Genomic DNA, 26,322 nt, shown 5'->3' with positions numbered 1-26,322 from the left:
GCTCTTCAATACTAGAGACATGTATTGAGCATAATATTGGAGAATTAATCATTAGCTTATAATCAGTAAGAGGAGAGCTATATATACATACTAAAGTAATTAACTAAGCTAAGAGCGAGGAGGAGCCAGCAAGAGACCGGAATAACAAAGTAACAGAAAGAGAGGAAAGTTTTACTTATAAAACTGACTCACTTGTTGAGCTCACTTATCTTCCATATGTATTGTTGAATACATGGAGCAATCATAGTGCTTATAAGTTACTACTATTAAATTGAGAATCTTAGTTTTTATGGGATAATTTTAACATTTAACTCATAAGATTTTAACAAATAAAATGTTATGCATTAACATACTACCAACAAAAAGGCAGAAGAAACCTGAAAAACGCGAGAACCTTTTTTTTTTTGTTGCTTATGCTATGATCCAAGTGTCGAGCTGCCTGCATCCAAAAAAAAGGGTTTTGTAGTAGTGTCCTAGGGAAATTATGAGGGAATTGGTTATCAAAAGAGACCAGTGTTGTTTATCAAATGTTCAAGTTGGTTACGCAATGAACTACAACCCTAGGTCTTTATTTATCCGTTTATATATCTCTGATCAGTTTGTTTGATTTGCTCATTTTGAGGTTAAAGTAATCTCATATCAGCGATATTTTTTAGTTCAGTGTAGCTTTTTCGATTTGATTGACAAATACATCTTTTTTGTGGTTCAACCTACTTGCTGAGTTTTATAGATAAAACTATCTCTTTTTGTATGTAGTTTTACCAGGCCTAGTTGACTGACTACATTGTTAAAAGGTTTTATTAGAACTACTTTTTATAGTTTGTAACAAGCTCACCACGCGGGCACTACCAGAGTTAGTAGTATGACTTCTATTTTGTGTTAGATATTAGAAAAAATTGAATAGGAAATTATAATGCCTCAATATATAGAAGTGTTTGCTATGCAGAAACCCATTGAAAGTCCAATTGTGAGTGTCCCACATTGGAGAAAGAGGAGAGAATAAACCACTTTATAAGATTAGGAGTTACTCCTCCTATCACCAATTGGTTTTAGGATGGAACCTCCTAGCTTGTAAGTAGGCTAAACTCTCCTCCTCCTTACTGGGTTACCCAGACCCATTTTCATATAATCTAAAAATTAACATGCTATAATTGACACTTTGGTTCTCTTCGAATAGGAAAGAATTTCATTAATTAAAAGATCTTTTCATCCCATAGAATGGTAAAAAGAATACATGAAGATGAATTACATAATTAAAATCCAACTAGAAATGGTTTCATAGAGTACGACAATAAACATAAAACAACTAGAAAGCATACAAATCACACATCCTAATTCCTACCTCAGATTGAACCTGAAGCAATGGAATTAATCAACTCTTGCATATCTCTAAGAGACTGAATGGCTTGTCCAAGATGCGTTGTAAGAGCTTCAGCCATAGCAACAGTGGGATTGTTAACAGGTGGAGCAACATTTGCGTTAGCAGTTGCTTCAGTTGTTTGAATTGCATCTTGAGCAGCGGTAGACACTGGAGCAGTAGAATCATTCTCATAATTTTTGACTTGAGCAAGAAGTTGGTCCATGTTTTTAGTCGCAAACATGCGTAGCTCATCGACATTGCCCTTTGCAGCGAAACGCTGAAGGGCATGAGCAAGCTCAGTAGCTAAGGCAAATGCGCGTCCTAGTTTTTCATAAATTGTTGGTGTTTCCAATAGCTTTAAGAATTGGTCCAACTCCGATGTTAGCGCCTTAACCGTTGGGTGTGACGTATCGAGCCCATTACGGCTAAGATTTATCTTTGCGTCCTCGATTGTAGACCTGGCATCATCATATCTCTTTGCATCAGCCATTTCCCTGGCTTCTCTTATCTTTGCTGCTGTGTTTTGACGTGCCTCCTCGATCAACACCTCTTGTCGCTCCTGTGTGGTAGGGTTTGCAGTACGACTTACCGTAACTAACACGGGATTCGCGTCATAGACTTGAAGATCAATGGGATCTCTGTTGAAAAATTAAATATTAGTAACACGTACTATATTATAGGAGTAAAGCTACATAGCGAAAAAACCTCCTAATAATCAATGGGTATATCAGTATATGGAACTTATTACTCTTACTAGTCTGCGGAGATCAACGAAACAAATAGGAAGAAGGATGGTTAGGTCGGTGTATAATATTTTTACTTCATCTCATTCTATCTCATATCTCTGAAAGTCATTGTAACCCTCTTTTTGGTCTCATTTCAATAGTAACTTTGATGAAACTGTTGCCGACCTATTAGTTTGTTGATACTTCTCTTTTACATTGTTGGGCCTAGGTGATTGTGAGGAACCCAAATCAACAATGAAAATAATAACCCGGGTATTCCAATCTTGCCTAAAAAACATGAATATAACACATATATGACTAACTATAACAAAAAAAATACTCAATTTTGAACTCTCAAAAATAATATAAGACGCCAATCAAAGCTCATATAACTATATACAGGTCAAATATTAATTTATTGTGATTAATATGTACATGATGGATGGAGTGACAAATAAATAAATAATATAAATATTTTTAAATTGCTAAGTGGATAATGTTTTCTATAAAGTTAAGTGATTTTTAGTTTCGCCACTTAAACATTTTAAAAGAGTTTGTGGTTTGGAAGTCAAATGGTGCTCCACTTAACAAAGAGATGTATTGGCAGATTTAAACTTTATAGGTCTTCTATGTTTCAGTCTTTCAGAGTACAAGGACTAAAAAGCGTAATATATCTTGTATTTCGTGGAGAATAGTTCATCAATATGGCACATATGAATTGTAACAATTATCATTTACATGCATCTTATATTAATAGCAACACTTTCAAAATTGGAAACTCCCGATTGTTGACCCTACCTAATTGTATTTTACCCAAAATAATAATAAAAACAACTAGCTTGCTAATATAAACAATATACTGACAAAAACAAAAATAAGAACTTATTCAAAACTTGTACGAGTCAAATTATTACAGTTACTAAGGGATCGAACTAGTTATAAATAATTAATATTATTCACTTGCTGATGGTAATTATAATTCTTGAGAAGAGAGATGACTTTCATATCGAACCACTTAAAAGTTTTTTTTTTTTGATAAAATGTAAGAAGTATATTATCAAAATAGTAGAGAGCCTACACGCTGGAATACAACCACTTAAAGTTTTCTAGATAGTTTATGAGGTTAGAATTATAATATATAATCTAAGTGCTAAAATAGAGGTTATACTATATCATTTTAAGTGGAGAATACGTACTTGTAAGAGTATGTGAATTCGAGAACATCTATACCCTGGGACTCTGTCACCGAATCCAAAACAATATCTACTAAGATGCTTCTCAGCTCGTGACTATAGAGATTGCCAAATGAAATAGTTACTGAGCCCTCAGATTCATCTCTTGATTGAAAATAATCTCCAGCTGACACTTTCTCGATTTTTGATTGCACTTTTGTGATGGTTAGAGTTAAGTCTTGAACCACAACTGAGAGCACCCCGGCTAAACATTGAGAAAATGCAATGCTTAAATTGCTCGCTTCTGTATTTTCAACATCTGCAGTTGAGAATGTTCCTTTCTTACTACGTTTGGCAATATTTACGAGGACCTACATGGAAGATTACAAAAACTGATAAGTATATTTGCATTTATAATAAGAAACAATCATCGTGTAAGATCCAATAATCTTAGGCTCCGATACCATGTTAGTTGAAATATGCTTTGAATTAGAAAGATAATACATAAACCATATAATAAACTTCTGACTCTAATATTAAGTAATATGTACTCTCTCCTAAAACTTAATAAAATCAATTCTCTCCGTTGGATGAAATATTACATGTTCTATCTTGAGATGACTATCGATATTACTACTTATAGATCAAAACATTGTAATGACTATGAGCATACTAATATAGATTTTCTCACTACTGGATTTACTGGTGAACTTAAAAACTGGTGGGATATTTAACACTATTAATATAGATACAAAAATTCAAATACTTAATCATGTAAAAATAGAAAAATGAACAACAAGCTACCTTGGGGTCATAATTTTGGCCTAAACCAAATGTATATACTGGCACATCGTGGACAGGAACTTGGCTGCCGTCTGCATCTAAAGGATTTGGTTCACCATCAGACATAAGCATGATGGCAACCTCGCGACCGTTGGTAAGTCTACGCTCCCGCAACACTCTTACAGCCTCCTCAAGACCTTCAGTGGTGTTAGTTAGCCCGCCGTGCTTCAATTCATGGATCATACCTTCGATCTCAGTTTGAGCATCTCGATTCATCTGCCGCAACGGGCACAACCTTTTTGCGTTTGTAGAATATTTGATGACTGAAAGACGATCGATGGGGCTAAGCTTTTTTACTAAGAATTTGGTCGCAATTTTCATGTGTTCCAATTTTTTTCCCTTCATGCTCCCACTAACATCTAACACCACGACTATATCCACTCCAGGTCTTTCTATGCCGGCTTCGGATCCCGTCAACTCCAACAGTACCTTGAAGTTGGTGGCAGTCAATGGTGCGTCGACTTTATTGAAGTAGGTTGCCGTTGTTTTGTCAGCTACGAAAGAGCCTGTAATAAACGTTTACCAATTAATACATCTCGGTAAAAATTATTTATGTGATTAGTATAATAATATAAATCCTCATTTAATTTAAATGCAACATTTTACTTTTTTGATGTGTTGATTAAAATAGTCAAATGTTACATCTAAAAGAAAATAGAACTACAGAAGTAGTATTTACTCGCTCAGTCTCGATATAACAATCACACATACTATTTTGGTTTGTTAAAATTCTAAATTGTTACATTTTCTAATATATAAGTATAATATATATGTGACCACATGAGATCACTACTCATATGAGAGCATAAAAACAATTTGTTATGATCTGTTTTAACTAATTATAGACCATCCATTTTGGCTACATTATAACATTTTTTTTTCCCTTGTGAAGCCAAGTCTCTAAAAGGATTATGATTATGTCAAAAAATGATTATGTTCAGGAGCCGGATGGCCAATATTTTTTCTTCAGCCGATCCAACATGCGAGTTAATCGATCTCTTTCCGTTGGATTAATATTAGTGCACTATCCATATTTTTCCACTTTTCATGATAATCTCTAGGTCATATAACGTTTTGGCAAAAAACAATTCAAAAAACTACCTTTTATAACGAACTTTTTTCAAAAATTATATTTTAAAAATTTTCTTTCAATAAACTACCTTGTACAATAAAATCCTTTCACTATACTATCATTTTAAGGTTATATTTAATACTAATTAATACTCCTATATGATAGCTAATCTTCTTTTGTCTTAAAACAAAGTCAGTGTTGCTACCACTTTCTTTCCAATAAGTTCGGGAGCTTCAAAAGGCGCCCGAACGTTTATGAATAAGCTAGTAAGAAATGAACTTCCATCGTAAGTGTTGTTGTCAGTTGGTTAGCGAGAAAGAAGAGAAAAACGAAAGGGGAAAGAAAGAAAAGCAATTTATGATGACTCAATTATTAGTAATATATTATAGTAAAATAGTAGTATATTGAATGAAATTTGTTCTATAAGCTAGTTTTTTGAAACAAAAAATTTTAAAAGGTAGTTTTTCTGAAAATTTTTGGTTATAAAAGATGACTTTTTGGATTTTCCTAACTTTTTTCAATGGTATCTATCTAACATACAGTTAGTGCTGAAATAAGTCGATGAACAGTGCATCAAATATCAGTGCAATCATCTTAGAACTTCTAAAGTATAGGACAATGGCATTTGGGGAATAGTGAAACAATTTTGGAATCTTTTAGTTAAGTGTGATGATTTACTTTTTTTTTAGGTTAAAATGGCATAATTTAGCAAGTTACGACCCGTAGGTCTGCACACAATCCGAAAACATAATATCAATACATTCATTAGGGGGAAGGGGAATCTCCCTAACAAAATTTATGTCGAACATTTTAGTCCTACTAATGTGTAAAGATTATATAGAAATAAAAGTTCCAAGCACAATGTGGCTCTATAATATATATCGTAAGATTAATAGGTACTTTCTACGTAGAAAGAATTAACAGAGATATAGGTAGCAATCGAATTACAAACAAATTTACCTGATACAACGGGCACTTGGACATCAATAAGCTGCTCGTCATCGTCGTATTTGTCCACCATTTTACCACGATAACTATAAAAACTGACAAATGTAATGTATTATTTCTGACTCACTGTCGTCTCTTAGCATTTTAAGCCTTCAAAACCCAACTGTATATAAAGTACTAGAAGATCGGAATGTTGGAATTATTATTTTTCTGTTTACTTATTTATTAATTATTTCCTTATTGCTTATGGTCGTCGAAGTCTATTCTTCTTCGGTGCAAAGTCTACTTAAAGAGATGAAGTAGATCTAGATGCCGCGTTAGTAACTTATTTTATGTTGCAACAATACTTTATGAATATATATACCGCAATCTCGGGTGCATTATTATGTATATACCATCGACATTAACTTTGTTCCACGACTCGTTTATTGTAACTTATAAAATTGTAACACACTCTCCCTATACAGATATAGACTTTGGAAAGTTGACCCAATTTCGAAAATCCAAACCAAGACCCGATTTCGACCTAAAATATTATTCTGAGAAAGGCTGAAACTCAACCCAAAATCGAAGCAAACCGAAGCTTATCAAAACGACTCAAATATTTACTTCATCTGATATTGACCTAATACCTAAGTGATCCAAACTGATTTGACCCGAACTGCATCAACTGAATTTAATTGACTCGAACAATTGGTAATACTTAGGGTGGCCTAGCAAGACTTTGATTAGAAAGTTGTCCAGATTGTAACACGTATGTATCAATAATTTCACCTTTTTAAGTTTTTATTAATGATAATAATCATCCATTCTTATCAACAAATAAGTCTTCGCCAATGGCTCCATAAGTTGTTAATTATTACTTGTTCCGTTTCCCACAAGCAGAAGACTTCAGCAGTAACTATGCACCTTCTCTATATTCGTAGTGAATCATATGAATATCATTAACGTAATCGGTGATTGCTACTTACGTGCGATAATCGTTAGCTGTTTTTGTTGATAAAAAAAATTGACTTCCCTTGAATTATTTGTTTACTATTTGGTTAATTGTTGCGGAGGCCAGTGTTCCCTCGTTGTGGTTGCTAAAAATTGGGGAGTTCACCGCTTAGACGTCAATGATGCATTTTTACATAATGATTTGAACAAAGAAGTTTTAAAAAAATGATTTCTTATTTTTCATAGAAATTAAAGAAAGTTAAGCATATTAATAGGGTTTTCGTTTTAGTGTTGTACTTTCTTTCTCTTGTTAAACAAATAAGCAAAACAACATTCACAAATTATTAAAATAAGCAGTCTAATTTTAACATAAAATTCGACGAATCTAAAACTGAAATTTTCTAACAAGCCCATTCCATTTCACTCTAACCTAACACTATACTAGTCATCCCTTTTGTTTTTTTCTTGATTATCGAACCACAATAGATAATTTCAAAAAATAGCTTTATAGTTTTACTGAATGTATTAAACTAGTCACTAAATGGATTAAAAATGTCATTACTAAATAGATCAAACTGGTCACAAGATAAATAAACCTGGTCCCTAAGTCGATTAAACTAGTCACTATATTAAAAAAAGGTGGCACGTTCTCATTTTAATATTGGGCTTGGATCGTGCCTAATTTTAAGTTAAAATTAGACGGTCTCTTACAAGACCAAGCGAACAACATTAATTAAAACTTTTGGTAGATTCAAATTCCCTATATAAACACTATGATCCACTTGATCCAAAGATCTTTTTGGACAGCAATATACCAAACCAACAACAGGAAAAGATGAGATAGCATCATATCAACCAATCGAATAAGAGGAAGTATCAACATATTTGATTGTTATGTCTAAAGTGGCCTTAGGAAGACAACAACCTCATCGAGCCGAATAAATATGAAGACCTACGAGAAAATTTTAATCAATTGAACCCTCCAAGCATGAATGATGCCTAAAATAAACTCCAAAATTTTGATCCTACTAACGATAGTATTAGCAATTATATAGACCAGCACACTCATCATTATAGATCTTCTCAACGTGTATAATAATACCCAACTACCTGAAAGGCAATTTTTTTTTTTGCTAAACGAGAAGATGTATAAATCAACTAAACCATTATACAACCTAAAACAAGTCTAAACCAGGACAAGATAACTAGGTAGGATCCTCCTCACAAAGACTCATACAACTAGCTACAAAAATGTATAGCTAACCTCCTTAACAACTCTTTATCATTACAAGTAACTTTTCTAGGTAAAACACCGTAAATTATGTCTATAACATGTTTTTGAATTCTGTAAACTAAACTATTTACATTACATACTCTTTGATTCCAGTAAGCATCATTACGAGACCTCCATATATGATAAACCATAGCTACCACATCAACAACCATCACCTCTTTATGGAACTTTTGAAACCCTACTTCTAGCTATCTAATGAATCATCCCCTACATTGTAAACTGGTTGTTTACCCACCCTAACCAGTTCTTCATCTTCAGCAGCACATAATTCCTAAAACAACATTCAAGCAATAAATGCTCTTGAGTTTCAACCTCATCACCACAAATATGACAGTCTGCACTGTCACTAACACCAACGTTGAATTGTCTAGCTGTTGTTTAAAGCCTATTGTTCATGACTAACCACACAAAAAATCTATGCTTAGGAATATAAATTCTATTCCAAACATATTTATCCCAGTGAATCTTTTCATATTCACCAACAATCTTCATATACACATCCTTCACATAATATTTCTCCATGTGAGTGAGTTGATTTTCATTGGTCACATCCTTCACTTCACAATATTTTTTCCAGTACTAGCTGCTCTCTTGAGGTGGCTTATACTCCCACGTACTCCACTTGATGTACAGCACATTAATCCATCTTATCCATAAATTATTCCTTTTTTGCATAAATGGCCCACGTGTATCTTCCCATAGCTGCTATATTCCACTTTATAATATCTATAATCCTGAAACTATCAGCTTGTTTAGGGACGTTCAATTAAGCTTGAATAAAATTCAATTCAATTAAGTTTGGAAAAAGGTTCCCTCTAGGGTTTCCTTGGGAGGGTGGTTCTGAGTTTCTGCTTAGGTTTTCCCCGACTGTGGGTGTCGTCTTGGGATCTTCCCGAGTCGATCATCAATTCTTATTCTCTCTTTCTCTCTCCTTCTTTCTTGCTTTTCTTTCTCCATAACAAATATGACAAACTCGAACGATATAATTCGGGAACCTATTTCTGAAACTAGGGTTCCTGAGAAAAATCCAAAAACTGATATACCAAAGGATAATAAAGGTGAACAGGATGAGGCGGTGGTGTGGGTCGATGATGGTGAGGACGATGATGAAGCAAGGGTGGCGTTGGGGTTAGTCGGTAAAATCTGGACGGATAGGCATATTAACGCAAACGCCTTTATGGCGACAATGAAAACTGTATGGCAACCTACATATGGTGTTGATATTAGTAATATTGGACCAAATTCTTTCGTGTTTCAATTCCATCATTGGCGTGATAAACAACGGGTTGTAGATAGACAACCGTGGCACTTCGACAATCATGCAGTTATTCTTGGGGACATTACAGGTAATACAAAACCTTCAGATATGGAGTTATGGGAATTACCTATGTGGGTACGTGTGTACAATCTACCCTTTAAAGGTAGGCTAAATATATCGAATGTAGCAGCAATAGGCAATAAATTGGGTACTTTCATCAAAGTTGATAACTCAGGGTCCATGGGCATAGATAAATCTATCCGATTACGAGTGAATGTGGATGTTCGCAAACCTCTAGCCAAGCATGTCAAAGTTAAAATGCGTGGTGGAATAGAAGAATTATTTGATGTGAAATACGAACGACCACCTATCTTCTGTTACTTCTGTGGGAAGATAGGGCATGGACTAAAAGATTGTCATGCTTGTCGAGATGAAGATACCCCTAGGCTGGGGTTTGGAGGCTGGCTCAAAGCATCGCCCTGGAAGCGTAATTTGCTGGAAGAAGAAACGATAGTGGGGACGGGAGGGAAACCCGTGTGCGCTCGGAAGTTATTTATCACGAAACCTCAGCACCATGTTGCACCCCTTGTAGGGCAACAAGTCCTTGAAGGCATAGAGAGTCTCCATGTAAGTGAGATCCAAAAATGGATGGGGCAGGCAGTTGATAAAGGTGAGAAGGAGGATGTTCAAGAAGTAAGTAAGGAGGATAATGCTCTGGAGACAATGGGAAAAAAAAGTAATGCTGCGTTGGAGTTGTGCACCATGGAGGGGAATGAGGGAAGACAAGGAAAAAATCCAGAAGCCCCGGGAGTGAAAACTGTTAACGAAGAGCTAAGGTATGAAGGAAGTGATTTAATAATGAATGAGAGCAAAGCCAGTAAGGGGTGGAAAAGAATACAAAGAAGAGGTAAGGGAGATGGAAAAGGAGAGCAAGCTGGAAGTGGGAACAAGAGGAAAGGGAACGAAGTGCCAGAAGGAGTGCTCATGGAGACAGAAGTGGTGGTAAAGAAGCAAAAAGGGGAGGAGCGTGATACAATGATGGCAAACTCACATGTAGATACTGGAAATAATGTGGCGGGCCCCACACCCTGGGCCCTTGGTTGTCAATGAGTTACGTCCTTCTATGGAACTGCCGGGGGTTGGGTAGCGTCCCGGCGGTCAACGCGCTTCGGCGCGTTGTGATTAACGAGCATCCTATGCTGATTTTTCTACAAGAAACAAAGCTAAAAAGAGGGGAGATGGAAAGTATTAAACGAAAACTCAAGTATAAATGTATGATTGCTGTTGATTGTGAAGGTGAAGCTCGAAGTAGAAGAGGAGGTTTAGCACTTTTATGGAAGGAAGAGTGGACAGTGGATATATGCTCTTATTCAACTCACTTTATTGATGCTAAGATTCGTAGCGTAGGAATGGATGAGTGGCGGTTTACGGGAGTGTATGGATGGCCGGAGGAAAGTAACAAATATCGAACGGGTGAAATGATAAAAGACCTCTCTCACACCTCATCCGGCCCATGGATGTGTGGAGGAGATTTTAACTTGATGCTATGGTCCACCGAAAAGAAAGGGGGAAGTGACTTTAAGTTCGATGATGCGGCACTTTTCCGAGATGCAATTGATAGCTGTGGCTTGGAAGATCTAAACTTTGCTGGACACCCATTCACTTGGACAAACAACCAAGGAGGGGAACAAAATATCCAAGAACGTCTTGATAGATGTCTTGCGAATGAGCAGTGGCAGGAGCTTTTTCGGGGTTCCTTTGTAACTCATTTGGAGAAGAGGCGGTCTGACCATCTCCCGATATTGTTGTGCATAAGAACGAGCTTGGCAACACCCCAAGAGAGGAGGAAAAAACGAATGTTTCGGTTTGAGGAGATGTGGCTGCGGGAAGAGTCATGTGAAGAAGTAATCAAAGAAGCGTGGAGTGGGGGCTGGGATGTGGCGAGTTGTCTGTGTCGTACCACGGTGAAACTAAAGGAATGGAGTAATGAAAAGTTTGGGGATTTTGCTAAGCAGATGAGAGATTGCAAAGCTCGTATGGGTCAACTCATGGGGGAAGAACAAACTAATGAGGTTATTGCACAAATGAAAGAATTAGATAGGAGAATGGATGAACTGGAGAGTCGTGAAGAAATGTACTGGAAGCAAAGGAGTAGACAAGAGTGGCTCCGGCATGGAGACAATAACACTAAATTCTTTCACGCAAAAGCGAAACAACGAGCTACCAGGAACACCATTGATCGGATCAAAGATGCTGCGGGTAATGAGTTCGAAGATGAGGACGAGATTTCGGAGGTTTTTGTCCAGCATTTTGCTGAACTTTTCACGGCAAATACGGAGGTTGATGCTGCTCCAGTGATTAACATGGTAGAAGATAAAGTGCCACCAAATTTGAAAAAAATGCTTGAAGAACCGTATACATCAGTAGAAGTTCGAGAAGCGCTGAAACAAATGCATCCCACCAAAGCACCTGGGCCTGATGGTATGTGTGCACTGTTCTATCAAAAATTCTGGGATATTGTGGGTAATGATGTTGAAAAACGTGTCCTTGATATTTTTAAATAATGGTGGTGATGTTAGTACTCTAAATCGAACTCATCTAGCTCTAATCCCAAAAAAGAAAAATTGTGAGTCCCCTGTTGATTTCAGACCTATTAGTCTTTGTAATGTGCTGTACAAATTGGTGTCGAAAGTACTTGCCAATAGATTAAAGAAAGTTCTCCCCATTGTGATCCATGACTCTCAGAGTGGATTTGTTTTTGGAAGATTAATTACAGACAATATCTTGGTAGCATATGAGTGTTTCCATTATCTGCGGAAAAAGAAAAAAGGAAAGGAAGGTTTTTTGGGGCTCAAACTAGATATGAGTAAGGCATACGATAGAGTGGAGTGGTCGTTTTTAGAACAAATGATGCTTAAAATTGGCTTTCCACAGGTTTTTGTATCTCTGATTGTCAAGTGTATCAAATCTGCCTCTTTTTCGATCCTTATCAATGGTCAGCCTTCCAGAAATTTTGTGCCGACAAGAGGGCTCAGACAAGGTGATCCGCTTTCCCCATTCCTTTTTATTATCTGTGCTGAGGGTTTATCTACTCTACTACGTGATGCTGAAGCTAAAAAAGAAATTCATGGATTAAAAATCGGGAAAAAAGTTGATGCTATCTCCCATCTATTTTTTGCGGATGATAGTCTTTTGTTCACGCGAGCAAATGAAGAGGAAGTGGAGAAGGTGCTGGATATTCTTCACTTAACTTATAAGCGGCATCGGGTCAGAAACTGAATATGGAAAAATCCGAAGTGTCTTTCAGCCGAAATATTGCTCCAGAAAAGCAGGAAATTCTTCAGATGAAGTTATCTTTTAAGGCAGTGGAAGAACATGAAAAGTATCTTGGACTCCCAACGTTTGTAGGTGGGTCTAAGAAAAAGGTTTTTCAAGGTATTCGGGAAAGGATCCTAAAGAAGCTAAAAGGGTGGAAAGAAGGATTCTTGTCGCAAGCTGGAAGGGAGGTTCTCATCAAGGCGGTAGCTCAAGCCATTCCTACGTACGCAATGCAATGTTTCAATATACCGGCAAGTCTGTTAAAAGAGATGGAAAAACTATGCCGTAGTTTCTTTTGGGGGCAAAGACATGATGAAAAAAAGGTGGCGTGGGTCTCCTGGGAAAGAGCGTGTATGTCTAAGAAGGAGGGTGGGTTAGGTATGCGGAATTTAGTGGTGTTTAACAAAGCAATGCTTGCTAAGCAAGCTTGGCGGATATTGAAATACCCAAACTCTTTGATGGCCAAGGTGCTGAAAAATAAATACTTCCCTCACTCCTCTTTTATGGACGTTAAAATTAGCCCTATGGCAAGTTACACATGGAAGTCCATTTTATCTGCGCGGGAAACTTTGGCTCGTGGATTGCTAAAAGTTGTTGGGACCGGAGCTGGGATAGCATTCTGGAGCGATCCTTGGATCCCTACAATGCCAAGGTTTCGTGTTTTCAACCGTGAATTGCTGGAGGATGGACCTCAGATGGTCAGTGAATTTATTGTGGATGGGAAATGGGACAAAGTGGAGCTGGAGAAATGGGTGTCACAATGGGAAGTTGCTGAAATTCTGAAAATCCCAATACCTTTAACGTCTCCTTGTGATAAATGGATGTGGCACTACACAAAAAATGGAGAGTTTTCAGTCCGTAGCGCTTATTTTGTAGAGATAGAGGGGAGAAGAAACGAAGCAGCAAGCTCCTCGCGAAGTAAGAAGAGTGCAGTTTGGAAGGAGCTTTGGCATGCACATGTTCCCATGAAGGTTCGTAACTTTGGGTGGAAAGCAATGCATCAAGGACTACCTATGAGGTCGGAACTCTTCAAGCGAGGTTGTAACATTGATAAAATGTGTCCCCTCTGTGGGGAACAAGAAGAAACAGTAAAACATGGGCTGATGGCATGCCCTGATGCACAATTAATATGGCGACTCTCGCCATTACGGTTGACCCCGAATGCTGAGGGGCTTGGGACGTTCTTTGAGTGGGTTGTGGAGCTATCACAAAAAGTCCAAGATGAAAGGTGGTGGGCACTATTTTGGTGCATTGCCTGGGGTATTTGGCTTAGACGGAATTCGTGGTGCTTTGAAAACCGGCGAATAGAGCATGTATGGGTGGTTGATAAAGCGGAACAACTGGCTCGCGAATATGAATGGGCAATGGAGGTGCATAAATCACTAGAGTCGGGCGTTGGAGCTGGAGCCAAGATGTGGAGTGCACCACCAGTGGGGACGTGGAAACTCAATACTGATGCAGCGATCTTTGCTGATGGGAATGTGGGCATGGGAGGAGTAGTCCGTGATGGTGCAGGTGAAGTTGTGTTGGCTACATGTGCGGTTATGGCTGGTGGAGTTGAGGTGGACCTTGCTGAAGGCCTTGCGGCTCGTCATTCCTTGAAAGTGGCAATGGAAGCTGGTTTTCGAAATGTGATCTTAGAAAGTGACAATTTAAAGCTCATCTCTCACCTTACAAAGAATAGGGAAGAAAACTCTAGCTTTGGATTTATTATATCCGATATTTTATGGCTTAGCACAGCTTGTGTATCTATTTCTTTTTCTCATGTTTGTAGGGAGGGGAATAGAGTTGCCCATAAGTTGGCACAGCTAAGTAAGGATTTTAGCGAGATGCGTGTCTGGCTTGAAGAAGTGCCAGATGAGGCAAAAGCTGCTGTACTTTCTGATATTTCTTCCCTGATTAATTAATTGGTGTGAGTTTCCCGTCAAAAAAAAAAAAAAAAAAAAAAAAGCTTGTTTAGGGATGCAAACCTGAAACTATCCACTTTATTCCTTTTTTGCATAAATGGCCCACTTGTATCTTCCCATAACTGCTATATTCCACTTTATAATATCCATAATCCTGAAACTATCAGCTTGTTTAGGGATGCAAACCTTAGGCCAAGAGATATACCACCTTTATTATTGAAATACTCCCCAGTCTAAAGATATGATCTTCAAACCATCTCAATTTCTTTCAGATTTTTCTTAGGCAAGATAAAAATATGTGCCCAATATACATGAATGCTCATTAAAATTGAGCTCATAAGCGTGAGTCTCTCCTAGTATGAAAGATGTATACTACTCAAAAATCTTACCTAGCTATCATTTTTTCAACCAACACCGTACACTCCCTAGCTGAAAGTCTCTTGCAACTAATTAGAACTCCGAAGTACTTAAATGGTATATTACCCAGCCGGAAACCAGACACATCCAACAACCTTTTAATCTTCTTTCTCTTCATACCATTAGTATAGATTTTAGATTTGTTTACATTAGACCTCTAATCCAGAAACATCTGAAAAATATTTGAATCCTTGTAACATAAGATAAATTGGTTTGAAATCTCCTTTACAACGAAGTATAACATCATCTGCAAAGCAGAAATGGCTCAACTTCACTCTAGTGCACCTATGATGATACTTAAGCAAGGAATTGGGTCAACATAACCTCGCCACTATCAGGTTTTCAGCCAAGGTCGAGTATTGGGTCTATCATTACTTTGTACCGAAATATGATAGCTATAGTATTTTCTTGCCTCACTTGTTAGGTGTAAATCTTTCTAGAAAAATGGTTTTCCCATTTTCCTTGTGTTTGTAAAGGATGAAAAATTATTTTTCAATTGGTGAAAAATAGTTTTTACAATTAATGGTTGCAAACATTATCCTTTTCCATGAAAGAGAAAACATATTTTCCTTCTCATTCTTCCCCAACCTCCCATCCTTCCTTCACCATTTTATTTCATCCCTTATTTTCTCTCTAATATTTTATTCAATAAACAAAAAGATAGAAAACTGAGCTACATATTGTTTTTTTTTTCCTTTGAAGGGTATATGTTTAAGGAAAATCTTTTTCCATTGAATATGTTCTCCGTTCAATCAAATGGAGCGAGCCTGAAAGTTTCCAAATGCATAACTTTTTATATATAAAAAAATAAAAGTGAAATATTTCAAAATTCAAGTATTTGCTTCATTAAAATGATTAAATTTATGATACTTGAAAAAGAATTAGGAGGCTAACCATCCCTTATGTAGAGATACAATATAGAAGTACAAAAACCACAATCAAACATATAGAAACCAGATTATATAGTTTCTAGCTTTTTATTGTCAGTTTTCAAAATTTGACATATTTAGTATAAGTATGACTAATTTTCAATTTATTGTACCCCATATATGATATATCATGACTTTTATATCTATAAAAACAAAAACTGAAAACTTACAATGATGCTAATTGGGCACTTAGTTAACAAAGAGTTACTAGCTTTTCCACCAACTACCCATTAAAGAAAGTTTAATACAACCAAAAAAAAAACAAATGAACAGATAAAGACAAAAAGACTATTAAATTATAACCCCTTACGCCCTCTAGGCGACACACGTGCTACAATGGAGGGACAAAGGGTCTTGATCCCATTAAAGATAATTGTGCAACCATAATCCATGGAATGAAGCACCAAATTTCTTCGAATCAGCAACATCTCCTTCCAATGCAAAGGTGGCCAGTGACAAGAAAAGATTCGCCTTTACTGGGGTCAACAAAAGGGTGTTTAGTTGGTTTTTTATTAATGTATTTATTCCAATTTGCGGAGCTGCTCTCAGTTGAGAACTTGGTCCAAACAGCAGTAGAATTCTCATATCTACTGTGTGTAAGTCGCTTAAACTTCGTCAAATTCGCATTATTCTCGAAATTTTCCGAGTCTAAGTCGACTGTAAAGATATCTCCATAAGGCCTCACAGAGTGCGCAAAGAGAGGCAATGAGATAGGTTCACATGACACCGCGGCAAGATCCGCGGCAATCACAATACTTTTTCCATCAGGACTAAAAAATGGATGGTTAACATGTCCCGGAAATAATTCTCGTCCTGGCCGTGTCGAATCGAATCCGCTATCGATTACTTTCAACCAAGCATTTTTGTTGTCTGCCTTTACCATGTAAATCCCGAAGTATCCAGGATCAGGTAGATCATCCTTCTTTGGAGCTGTAGGGTTGGCACGATTCGAGGCGAATACTATCCAATCACCATTTGGAGACCATTGGCAATGTGTGTCCGTCCATTCCCCTTCGGTTAGCCGTGTTATTTCACCGCCCATAAACTCACCTTTGCTTGCGTCCTGCATTATGTAGAGATTCTTGCAATTGTTGCCGTCTCTTGATGATCGATAAACTAGTTTTGTCCCTGTTAGACATATCAAATAAGTTCGATGGAACTGGCTTTCAATTAAAATTTTGTTGGAAATCATAAGAAACAATAAGTTTACCTTCAGGATTAGTAGATGGAAAGGCATTATTTGTTGGATTATGCTCCAAAAGTAGTCAAATGATTTTCCTAACAATTTGGATTAGTGGCTAGTAGTAAGTTAGTGGGTAATTTATTTTATAATTAAAATGTGATTAGTGAATAATAGTTATGGAGGATATGGTGTAGGACATGTTTTCCACTACTTAGTAGTGTGGCTAACTTTTAGGTTAGTTACTTTTTATTGTAAGCCTATAAAAGACACTTATTGTATTGAGATTAATTGAGCAAGTTTAATGCAAAACTTCTCCATATTTTATTCAATCTCCTCTCTACTCTAAAAACTATCATGGTATCAGAGCTTTAGGTTAGATCCTTGGAGGCCAAAGAAAAAAAGAGAGAAAGAGAGAGAGTAAGAACTAAGCCATTGCAGGCCATCTTCTGTTTTATGAGTGAAAAAAAAAAATATAGGGCAAACCCACCATGGCAAGAGTGGTTGAAAAAAATATATTTGTGATTCTATACAAAGTCGTGGTGAAGAGAAGTGCTTCACAAGGTCGTGGTGAAGAGAAGCGCTTCAGAAAGTCGTGGTGAAGAGAAGTGCTTCACAAGGTCGTGGTGAGAGAAGTGCTACGAAAATGTGACGTTGGTGAGAAGTGCATCAAAACTGTGAAGTTGGCGATAATGTGCATCAACAAAAAAAAAAGTAAAAATGTTGGTGATAATGCGCATCAACATATTGAAATGTTGACAAAGTGGGTTGATATGACGCAAAATAGGATGTTACAAATGGCTGCTACAACTTTTGGAGCAAAGGGGTGTGTTGGATTATGCTCCAAAAGTAGTCAAATGATTTTCCTAACAATTTGGATTAGTGGCTAGTAGTAAGTTAGTGGGTAATTTATTTTATAATTAAAATGTGATTAGTGAATAATAGTTATGGAGGATATGGTGTAGGACATGTTTTCCACTACTTAGTAGTGTGGCTAACTTTTAGGTTAGTTACTTTTTATTGTAAGCCTATAAAAGACACTTATTGTATTGAGATTAATTGAGCAAGTTTAATGCAAAACTTCTCCATATTTTATTCAATCTCCTCTCTACTCTAAAAACTATCATTATTAAATTTTTTTGTAAGTCGTTGACGACGCTGGTTACCGTCAGCTGCCAAAGGGATGGCAGAGATGTGCACCGGTTGATTTATCATGAAAGCAGGTCCCTCACACATATACAGTATATCCTTTTCCGGATTCTGGTTCCAAACAGGCGAGAAGACGCTATTTCCCCTCAACTACGTTGAAGTTGTTAAAAAAAAAAAAAAATGAAATATAAGTTGAATGATTTAGGAGAATAATATTGCTGTTTCCTTTCGGTAGTAGATAAGCATTTTATTGCAAAAGTACTAGATTCACAAATTATACAAAAGATTGACCTCAACCTAACAAAAAGAACATCGACAAATTGATATATCTATCTTGTTTTAGTTTTACTACTTCTGTAATATAATAACTACAACAAATGGGTATTATTTATGAGGTATAAAATATTCATTTGTTGCATTTATTATGTTACAAAGGAAGTAATATATATTTTCTTAAAGATACAAAGGGTAAAATAACAAATCTCTCCTACAACCCGAGGTTGTGAGATACAATCATTTTCAGTTTGACTAATATATGTATGTTTGTGATTTGAACAAAAGTTTTTATTATCTTGCTATCGTGTATGCTATGTATGTTTGTGATTTGAACAAAAGTTTTTATTATCTTGCTATCGTGTATGCAATATGTGTAATTCATATCTTGCTAACGACACCAATCGAACCTCACTACCTACTTGTGGTTAGAAGTAGGGTTTCCCTTATATCGGTAAAGACAACTTTAAAAGGGCAAATTATTGACTTCAAATATATAAGAGGAAGGTCCTAAGTGGGTGCAAGTTCTTGTAGCTTGTAATTGCTTCAAATCTGCGCCCACTCCATTTATTAATTTTGAAAAGACTATTTTTTTTTTTTAAATATTACAATAAATAGTTGAAAGTTGAACCCCAATTTCTTTCAAAAAAAAAAAGATTATTATTAACTGCAGGGTAAAATTAATAACATGGAATTCCTCCTATGGATCTGTAAACTTACTGCTTCATTAGCATCACATCTATCATATGCAATCAAAAATTCAGAACAAGAGTTGTGGTATACTCCCATTCGTTTTTAAATGTTTCATTTTAATTAACTTGCCAACACACAACTTTAATCATTGTTATTTTGGATTATCCAAAACAAAACATTTACTACAAAAAATCGATACTTTAAAAAAAAAATAGTTACTACAAAAATCGATACTTTTTAAAACATACTTCGAGACCAATTCAACATCTCGTATACTGACATTAGTGTTTATACATATATACTAAACAATGGTCAAAAAATCAAAGTAGAGTTTGTGCATAGTACAAAAGTTAAAATGAAGCATTTATTTAAAAACTGAGAAAGTAGTATAATTCAAGATAGACTCTTTTTAATGTTACCTCGTAGACCGATCGCAACCCTCTGTTATCGGCTACCCACACTGCTCTGAACTCATTGTCGACAAAAGCAAGCTTGGACCCATCCGGGGAAAAACTTGGAAACACTCCGGACACCCTAAATAGTCCAATTTGTGGATCAGGAGATTTAATTTTGCTAAATTGTGTCTCCACGACTTCAAACTGTCCACGGAAAAATTCACATTAGATAAACTTATATCAGGAAAACTACCCGAACTATAGATTTTAAGTACTTTCACAAGACTTTACTTTGCTTCTCTTCTACGTGGTAGAAATGTGTAGATTCCAAAGTCGTACTTTTACAATAAGCTCACATCAATAATATCGGTAAAAAACATTAGTGAGATGCGTAATATTCTTTCTAATGTATATTTTAACATATATTTCGTTCATTATTTTTACTAATAAATGGTCAAAATGTGTATCGAAAATTGTGAATAAGAAAGGTATAAGTGATGAAAATATACATGGGTTAAATATTGTAACTTGATTTTAGTAGAAGTAATATTTACTTGGGAGATCTCGTCATGTATGTCAGGCTACTATTTTCGAATTTTCAAAAGAAAAAGTGAAAATTCCGATAAAGATAAACCGAACTATCACATGAACAAACAATATATAACACGAGAAATGTTACAATGGCTAAAACGTTGTTCTAGCCACGTCAACCTATGTAATTCAACCATTTATTTTCATTTTATTAGATCCACATACATTAAATTGACTTTCTAACAAATTTTTATATATAAATTTGTATATACTAATTAGCTTTATATTTCACAAATCTTTGTTTTTTCTAACAGGAAAGATAATTGGTCTGAAAATTAATCTCTACCAGGCTACTAGCCTGCAGGGCAAACCAGGTCAAAGCCTGGATACAAGGTTAAACAACAAAGAAGTAATTCCCCAACATATAGTTGGGATGAGGATTCGAACCCGGGAAAATGCTTTGGAATTCGGGGTGGTACTCCACTGAGCTACCACATCTCTATCACAAATCTTTGTTAATGGTGATAACAAATAATCCAAAGAAATTAAGTTAGAATTCTCCAAAAGGAATAAGATGACCAAGTAACTACGTTCAACGTATAACTTAACTACATGAATATATAGGCATAATCTCAATTTTTCATAGACAAGGGCAGAAGTTAGATCTCCATAATTTAATAAATATGAAAATGAAAGGAGCGGATTGATTGATACCTCATTAATGTTGTCAGTGACCTTGCATCGGTGATACCCGATAAGTGTTTGTCCATTATGATCAACTATAACAAACGGGTTGAAATGGTCTGCCAAAGGTCTAATTATTTGAGTAATTTCTTCACTTGGTTCACTTGAATTTATTGGTGTTGAAAGTTTAGAGATAACAAGAAGAGAATAGATAGAATTTCATCAAACTGATATATTACTCATATTCAACGTAACATACAAAACACTAAAGACTCCTAATTTATAGAAATAAGGATAACCAACTAATCCTAATAAAGAGGAACAATATTCCCATAATCCCATGATTAAAGCCACTACATACTGCATGTACTCCCACTACTAACATTACTAATTCCAACTAACCTAACAAACTCCACGTTTGAATCATTAATCTAACACACCCCCTTGATTCAAACTTATAAACAATTACATTAACTTAATTAAATTTATGGACTGCATAAACGCATACTTCAATCACTGCTGTATCACGACCACGGACTTCGATTTGAACACGACTTTAATCCACGACTTGAACTCAACCACGACTTTCACGACACACCCGCGACACACGAGTTTAGAAGAGCGTCTCTTCTTCTTCAACCTTTTGAGCATAGTTGTTTTGTTCTTTCACTTGGTCATCCCTCTGCTTATCCCAACATCTATCTTCTTTGTGACCATACCTCTTGCAATAGTAGCATTGAACACTACTCACACCACGACCTCCACCTTCTTCAAGACCACGACCGCGACCACCACCACCTCGACCATAACCGTAACCACGACCACGACTATTACTACCTCGACCACGACTTCCATCATAATACTGATCATCCGATATTTGCCCTTCAACTTGAAATGCTTTTTCTTCTGCTACATCCTCACTTTTACTTACCCAAGACTCATGAGCTAACAAAGAGCCCATTAACTCATCAAAAGAATAACTAGACAAATCTTTTGACTCCACAATTGCAGGAACAATATGTTTCCAATCTTTATTCAAACTTCTTAAAACTTTACTCACAACTTCTTCACTACTAATATTCTCACCATAAGACCTCATTTGACTTACAATTGCAGTTACTTTAGATAAATAACTTTGAACAGATTCTCTATCACCCATAACTAACTCTCCAAAACTACGACGAAGAGTTTGCAACTTTACCTTCAATACCTTTTGATCACCCAAGTACTCTTGTTTGAGCACCCCCCATGCCTCTTTTGCTGTCTTACTGGATGAAATTCGAGGAAATATTTCATCATCTACTGAAGATTGGATAATAAATAACGCTTTCGCATTCCGTTTTCGACTTTCACGCAGACTTTGATCGGGTTCTGCCGGTGCTTCAACCGGTTCTTTGTACCCATTCTCAACAATATCCCATAACTCTTGAGATTGAAACATAGTTTGCATCTTGATACTCCATAGATGATACTTCTCACCCTTAAAGATTGGAATTAAAGGTTGAAAGGATGAATTGACTCCATTATTTGCCATAGTTACACTCACTGTGTTTAACACTCAAAACTCACGACTAATACTAAAAAATTCACGACTTTTTTTACGACAGTATTTTTTAAGGCTTAGGATCGAACCATCGGCTCGGATACCATGTTGAAAGTTTAGAGATAACAAGAAGAGAATAGATAGAATTTCATCAAACTGATATATTACTCATATTCAACGTAACATACAAAACACTAAAGACTCCTAATTTATAGAAATAAGGATAACCAACTAATCCTAATAAAGAGGAACAATATTCCCATAATCCCATGATTAAAGCCACTACATACTGCATGTACTCCCACTACTAACATTACTAATTCCAACTAACCTAACAAACTCCACGTTTGAATCATTAATCTAACAATTGGAACCTTAAAAACTTCAATGTGCCGATATTGTTCTATTGTACGTTGATCCCCGAAACCTGATGACTTCCGCATAGTTGCAACTGCCACTGTGGTATCATCGATGGCGGCAGGAGTTACTGCACTAATGTTTTCTGGCGTCACTCGAATAACAGATTTGGTGCCCTCATCAACATTGATGCGGAAGACACCCCAACTCTTTTGCATTTTCACCTTTTCAATGTTACGGTGGAAAAATAGGACATCGTTACTCCCCCAAGTTGGCCAACCACCGTCCGTCACAACCAAATCGCGTTCTAAAGGCACGTCCAAGTCGATGACAAATATATTAGTCTCTAAATCTTCGATCTCGACACACCAACCACCAGCTTTCTTTTCCAAGGAGGCAACAGCTAATTTACTTCCGTCTGGTGATATTGAGAGACTAAAATCAGCTTGCCCTGTTCATGTGAAAAGATACTTTACCCATTAGCGATCACAAATTGTAGGGGCTTAGTTTACGAAAAAAAAATACTGTAATGTTATTGCACATTTAACGATAAATAATCATAATTGGAATCATTAACCCATCTAGAAAAGGGTGTAGTTGTTCAAAATTGAATCATGAATCATGATGATCTTATAATTGGAATTATTAGGAAATGACCGCTCTTACATAATTAATTTGGTGAGTTGTCATGACTTATACTGTGATAAGTGGGAGAAACATATGTACTTCCTTCAGATCAAATTAGATACAATAGTTTCTGAAAACAGATGTTTCAAATTAAATGCAACACTGTTCTTCTTTCTATTTTTGGTAAAAATTTAGAGTGTTAAATTACACATATACCCTTACAAGAACTAATTAAGCCCCTTAACCTAACTTAACCAACATTAATCTACCAAAACTTCACCCCTTCTCGCTCTCCAATACCCACCTTGACCAACATTGACGACCCTCATTCCACCAAACCACCACCTACTGTCAGTAGCACCACCCTACCACCACCTCACACAACCACCAGCCAACCACCACCAACCCATCGCAACAACCACAAAACATGACCACCACCACCAACCCATTCCATCGTGACCACCAAACCACCTCACACGACCACCAGCCGTGTGAAATAAGTGACATGTGAAATGAGTGATATTTTAGATAAATCCGGTAAGATGGAAGTTACATATAGTGACCTTGTTTTAACCAGTAGTTAGTTAAGGAGGTGTTGCATAAACACTACAACAAAGTTATATATTGATTATTGAGGAATCTAAAGAATTTTAAAATGTTCCAAATACACTGATTCCGCTCCCCTAACGTGCACTTTTTAGTTTTTTATTTCCTTATCGAAGAAAAAATTTAGTGGAAAATGACACGCAATTACAAACAACAATTTTGTGTTAGAATTAGACCTGTAAAAGTCAATTAGATTTTTTTTATTATGTGGCAATGCAACCATCACGCAACATTGGAAACAATTTGGGGATTGGGAACAATTGTGTTGAGCTATTAAGAGTTTGTTTGGTTGATAGTTCCTCACTCCATTTCAAATTATAAAGCACGTACGATATTCGAGATCGAAATTTGACCACTAATACTTTCAATTCATGTCGGTAAAAATTATAAGAAAATAATATTAGTAGTATTTTTTCATGAAAAATCTAATAATGGTATAATTTGAATACTTTTTATTTTTTATATTATTAGATGTATTTGTAGTCAAAATTAATTTTTGTAAGCCGTGCATGCCTTATCTATTGAAACGGAGAGAGTAACTTTTTATGCTACTTAGAATTTATAATAGTTGCTAACAATCTCTCCATCTTCTAGTAACCTTCTCATTTCTCCTTTTCACATTTGTCAATGCACATTTTGTCTCATTAATATCTCTAATGCATATTAGTAAAAATTATTTTAAAAAATTCCATTAAATAACAAACGAGACGAGTCAAAGAGGACCATATATTTTTTTTTTCTTACATATTAAAACAATGGAAGATTTTATTTACTCATGAATAATGCAAAAAATAGAAATGAAAAATCTATTGTGGGATAAGAGGAGTATTAGTTTTAAAGAACATAAAAAAATAAGTTGATACCTGGTGGAGTTAGACGTTGAGTTTTTCCGGTTGAGAGTTGGGTTTGAAAAACAGAATTCCAAGGCTGATGAGGTTGACCAGGATCGTACTTGGTGGAGACATAGTATATATAATCACCACTAATACACCCACAATCTTCAAGGCGTGCTTCTTTGCAGGTTCCATAAACCTCAGCGAAATTCACAACTTTGACAGTGTTGTCATTGAAGCGAACCGCTATATGAAGCGTTTCGAGGCCATCGGTTCGTTCCGAGACAAAGACTAGGCCGCCTGTGACGCGACCTGAATCTACGTCGTCAGGCTTTGCACCCGATTCCGTCGCCATTTTGGGATGCTCGAGCATTTTCTTAAGGTCCGCCTTGCGTATGGCTTTGCCATTGTAGTTATAGAACTCTCCATCAGTAATACAGCGCTCATTTTGGCCCGATGATGACCCAACTCGATATGGCGTTGAGTATATCTCAAGCGCCACGGGAGGTCGGTAGGTTGCAAAGAAACTAATGCTACCTCTGTCCTCCGCCATCAGATTACTGTATGGTCTCTTTTTTTTTTTCCTTTCTTTTCTTTTGGGGAGTTTAAGAATGGTACAAAGATTAAGGAACTCTGTATTTGTTTCAGACCAAACGTATGTTTATTTATAAGCGACCTTAATCAAGGATGTCTTGGTCTAGTGGTTAAGATTGAGGTTGTTAAGATGATTAACTATGGCACAGATTCATATTGTAGACAGAGAGAGAATAGAGAGAGTGTGTTTTGTATAAGAAGAGAATGTGTTTGAATGATCGAATTGTAATTACAGACTAAGGTGATCTATTTATACAACAGTAGTAACCCATTCTGTTACAAGGCAAATAACATAATAATAGAATCTATGCTGAGCCGGACAAAAGAAGAAGCTTCTTGATTGTAGGAGGAGTTGATGTAGATGACGTATTAGCAGTATTCTCAATAGCCCCCCGCAAGCTAGGCCAAGCTTGGACAATAGGTGATTAAATTGAGCAGATGGAAGAGCCTTGGAGAAGACATCTGTTAATTGAGAAGTAGTAGGTAAATAAGTTACAGAAATGAGTCCCTCCATAAGTTTTTCTCGAGTGAAATGACAATTTATGTCAATGTGTTTTGTTCGTTCATGAATACTGGATTCCTTGCAATATGGAGGGCAGATTGATTGTCGCAATGGATGGTGACAGGTTGTAACTTTGTAGCACCTAGCTCAGCTAAAAGCCTCACAAGTCAGGTTAA

At 36.3% G+C, this 26,322-nt stretch overlaps 2 protein-coding genes across 2 annotated transcripts; both read right to left on the bottom strand.

Moving 5' to 3' along the window:
- Nucleotides 1-1,173: 1,173 nt before the first annotated feature.
- On the bottom strand, nucleotides 1,174-6,324 carry LOC104891777 (hypothetical protein). The gene is made up of 4 exons (XM_010677531.3): nucleotides 6,133-6,324; nucleotides 4,062-4,606; nucleotides 3,282-3,628; nucleotides 1,174-1,998 (listed from the first exon to the last, which is right to left on the bottom strand). Exons 1-4 carry the CDS (start codon nucleotides 6,191-6,193, stop codon nucleotides 1,344-1,346), a joined length of 1,608 nt encoding a protein of 535 aa, XP_010675833.1. The 5' UTR covers nucleotides 6,194-6,324; the 3' UTR covers nucleotides 1,174-1,343.
- A 16,440-nt stretch (nucleotides 6,325-22,764) lies between these two features.
- Nucleotides 22,765-25,935, bottom strand: LOC104891942 (uncharacterized). The gene is made up of 2 exons (XM_010677730.3): nucleotides 25,081-25,935; nucleotides 22,765-23,435 (listed from the first exon to the last, which is right to left on the bottom strand). Exons 1-2 carry the CDS (start codon nucleotides 25,601-25,603, stop codon nucleotides 22,954-22,956), a joined length of 1,005 nt encoding a protein of 334 aa, XP_010676032.2. The 5' UTR covers nucleotides 25,604-25,935; the 3' UTR covers nucleotides 22,765-22,953.
- Nucleotides 25,936-26,322: the final 387 nt, after the last annotated feature.

The sequence above is a fragment of the Beta vulgaris genome, chromosome 4, assembly GCF_026745355.1.
Source record: "Beta vulgaris subsp. vulgaris cultivar EL10 chromosome 4, EL10.2, whole genome shotgun sequence".
NCBI lineage: Eukaryota > Viridiplantae > Streptophyta > Magnoliopsida > Caryophyllales > Amaranthaceae > Beta > Beta vulgaris.
This window is presented reverse-complemented; position numbering and strand designations above follow the sequence as displayed.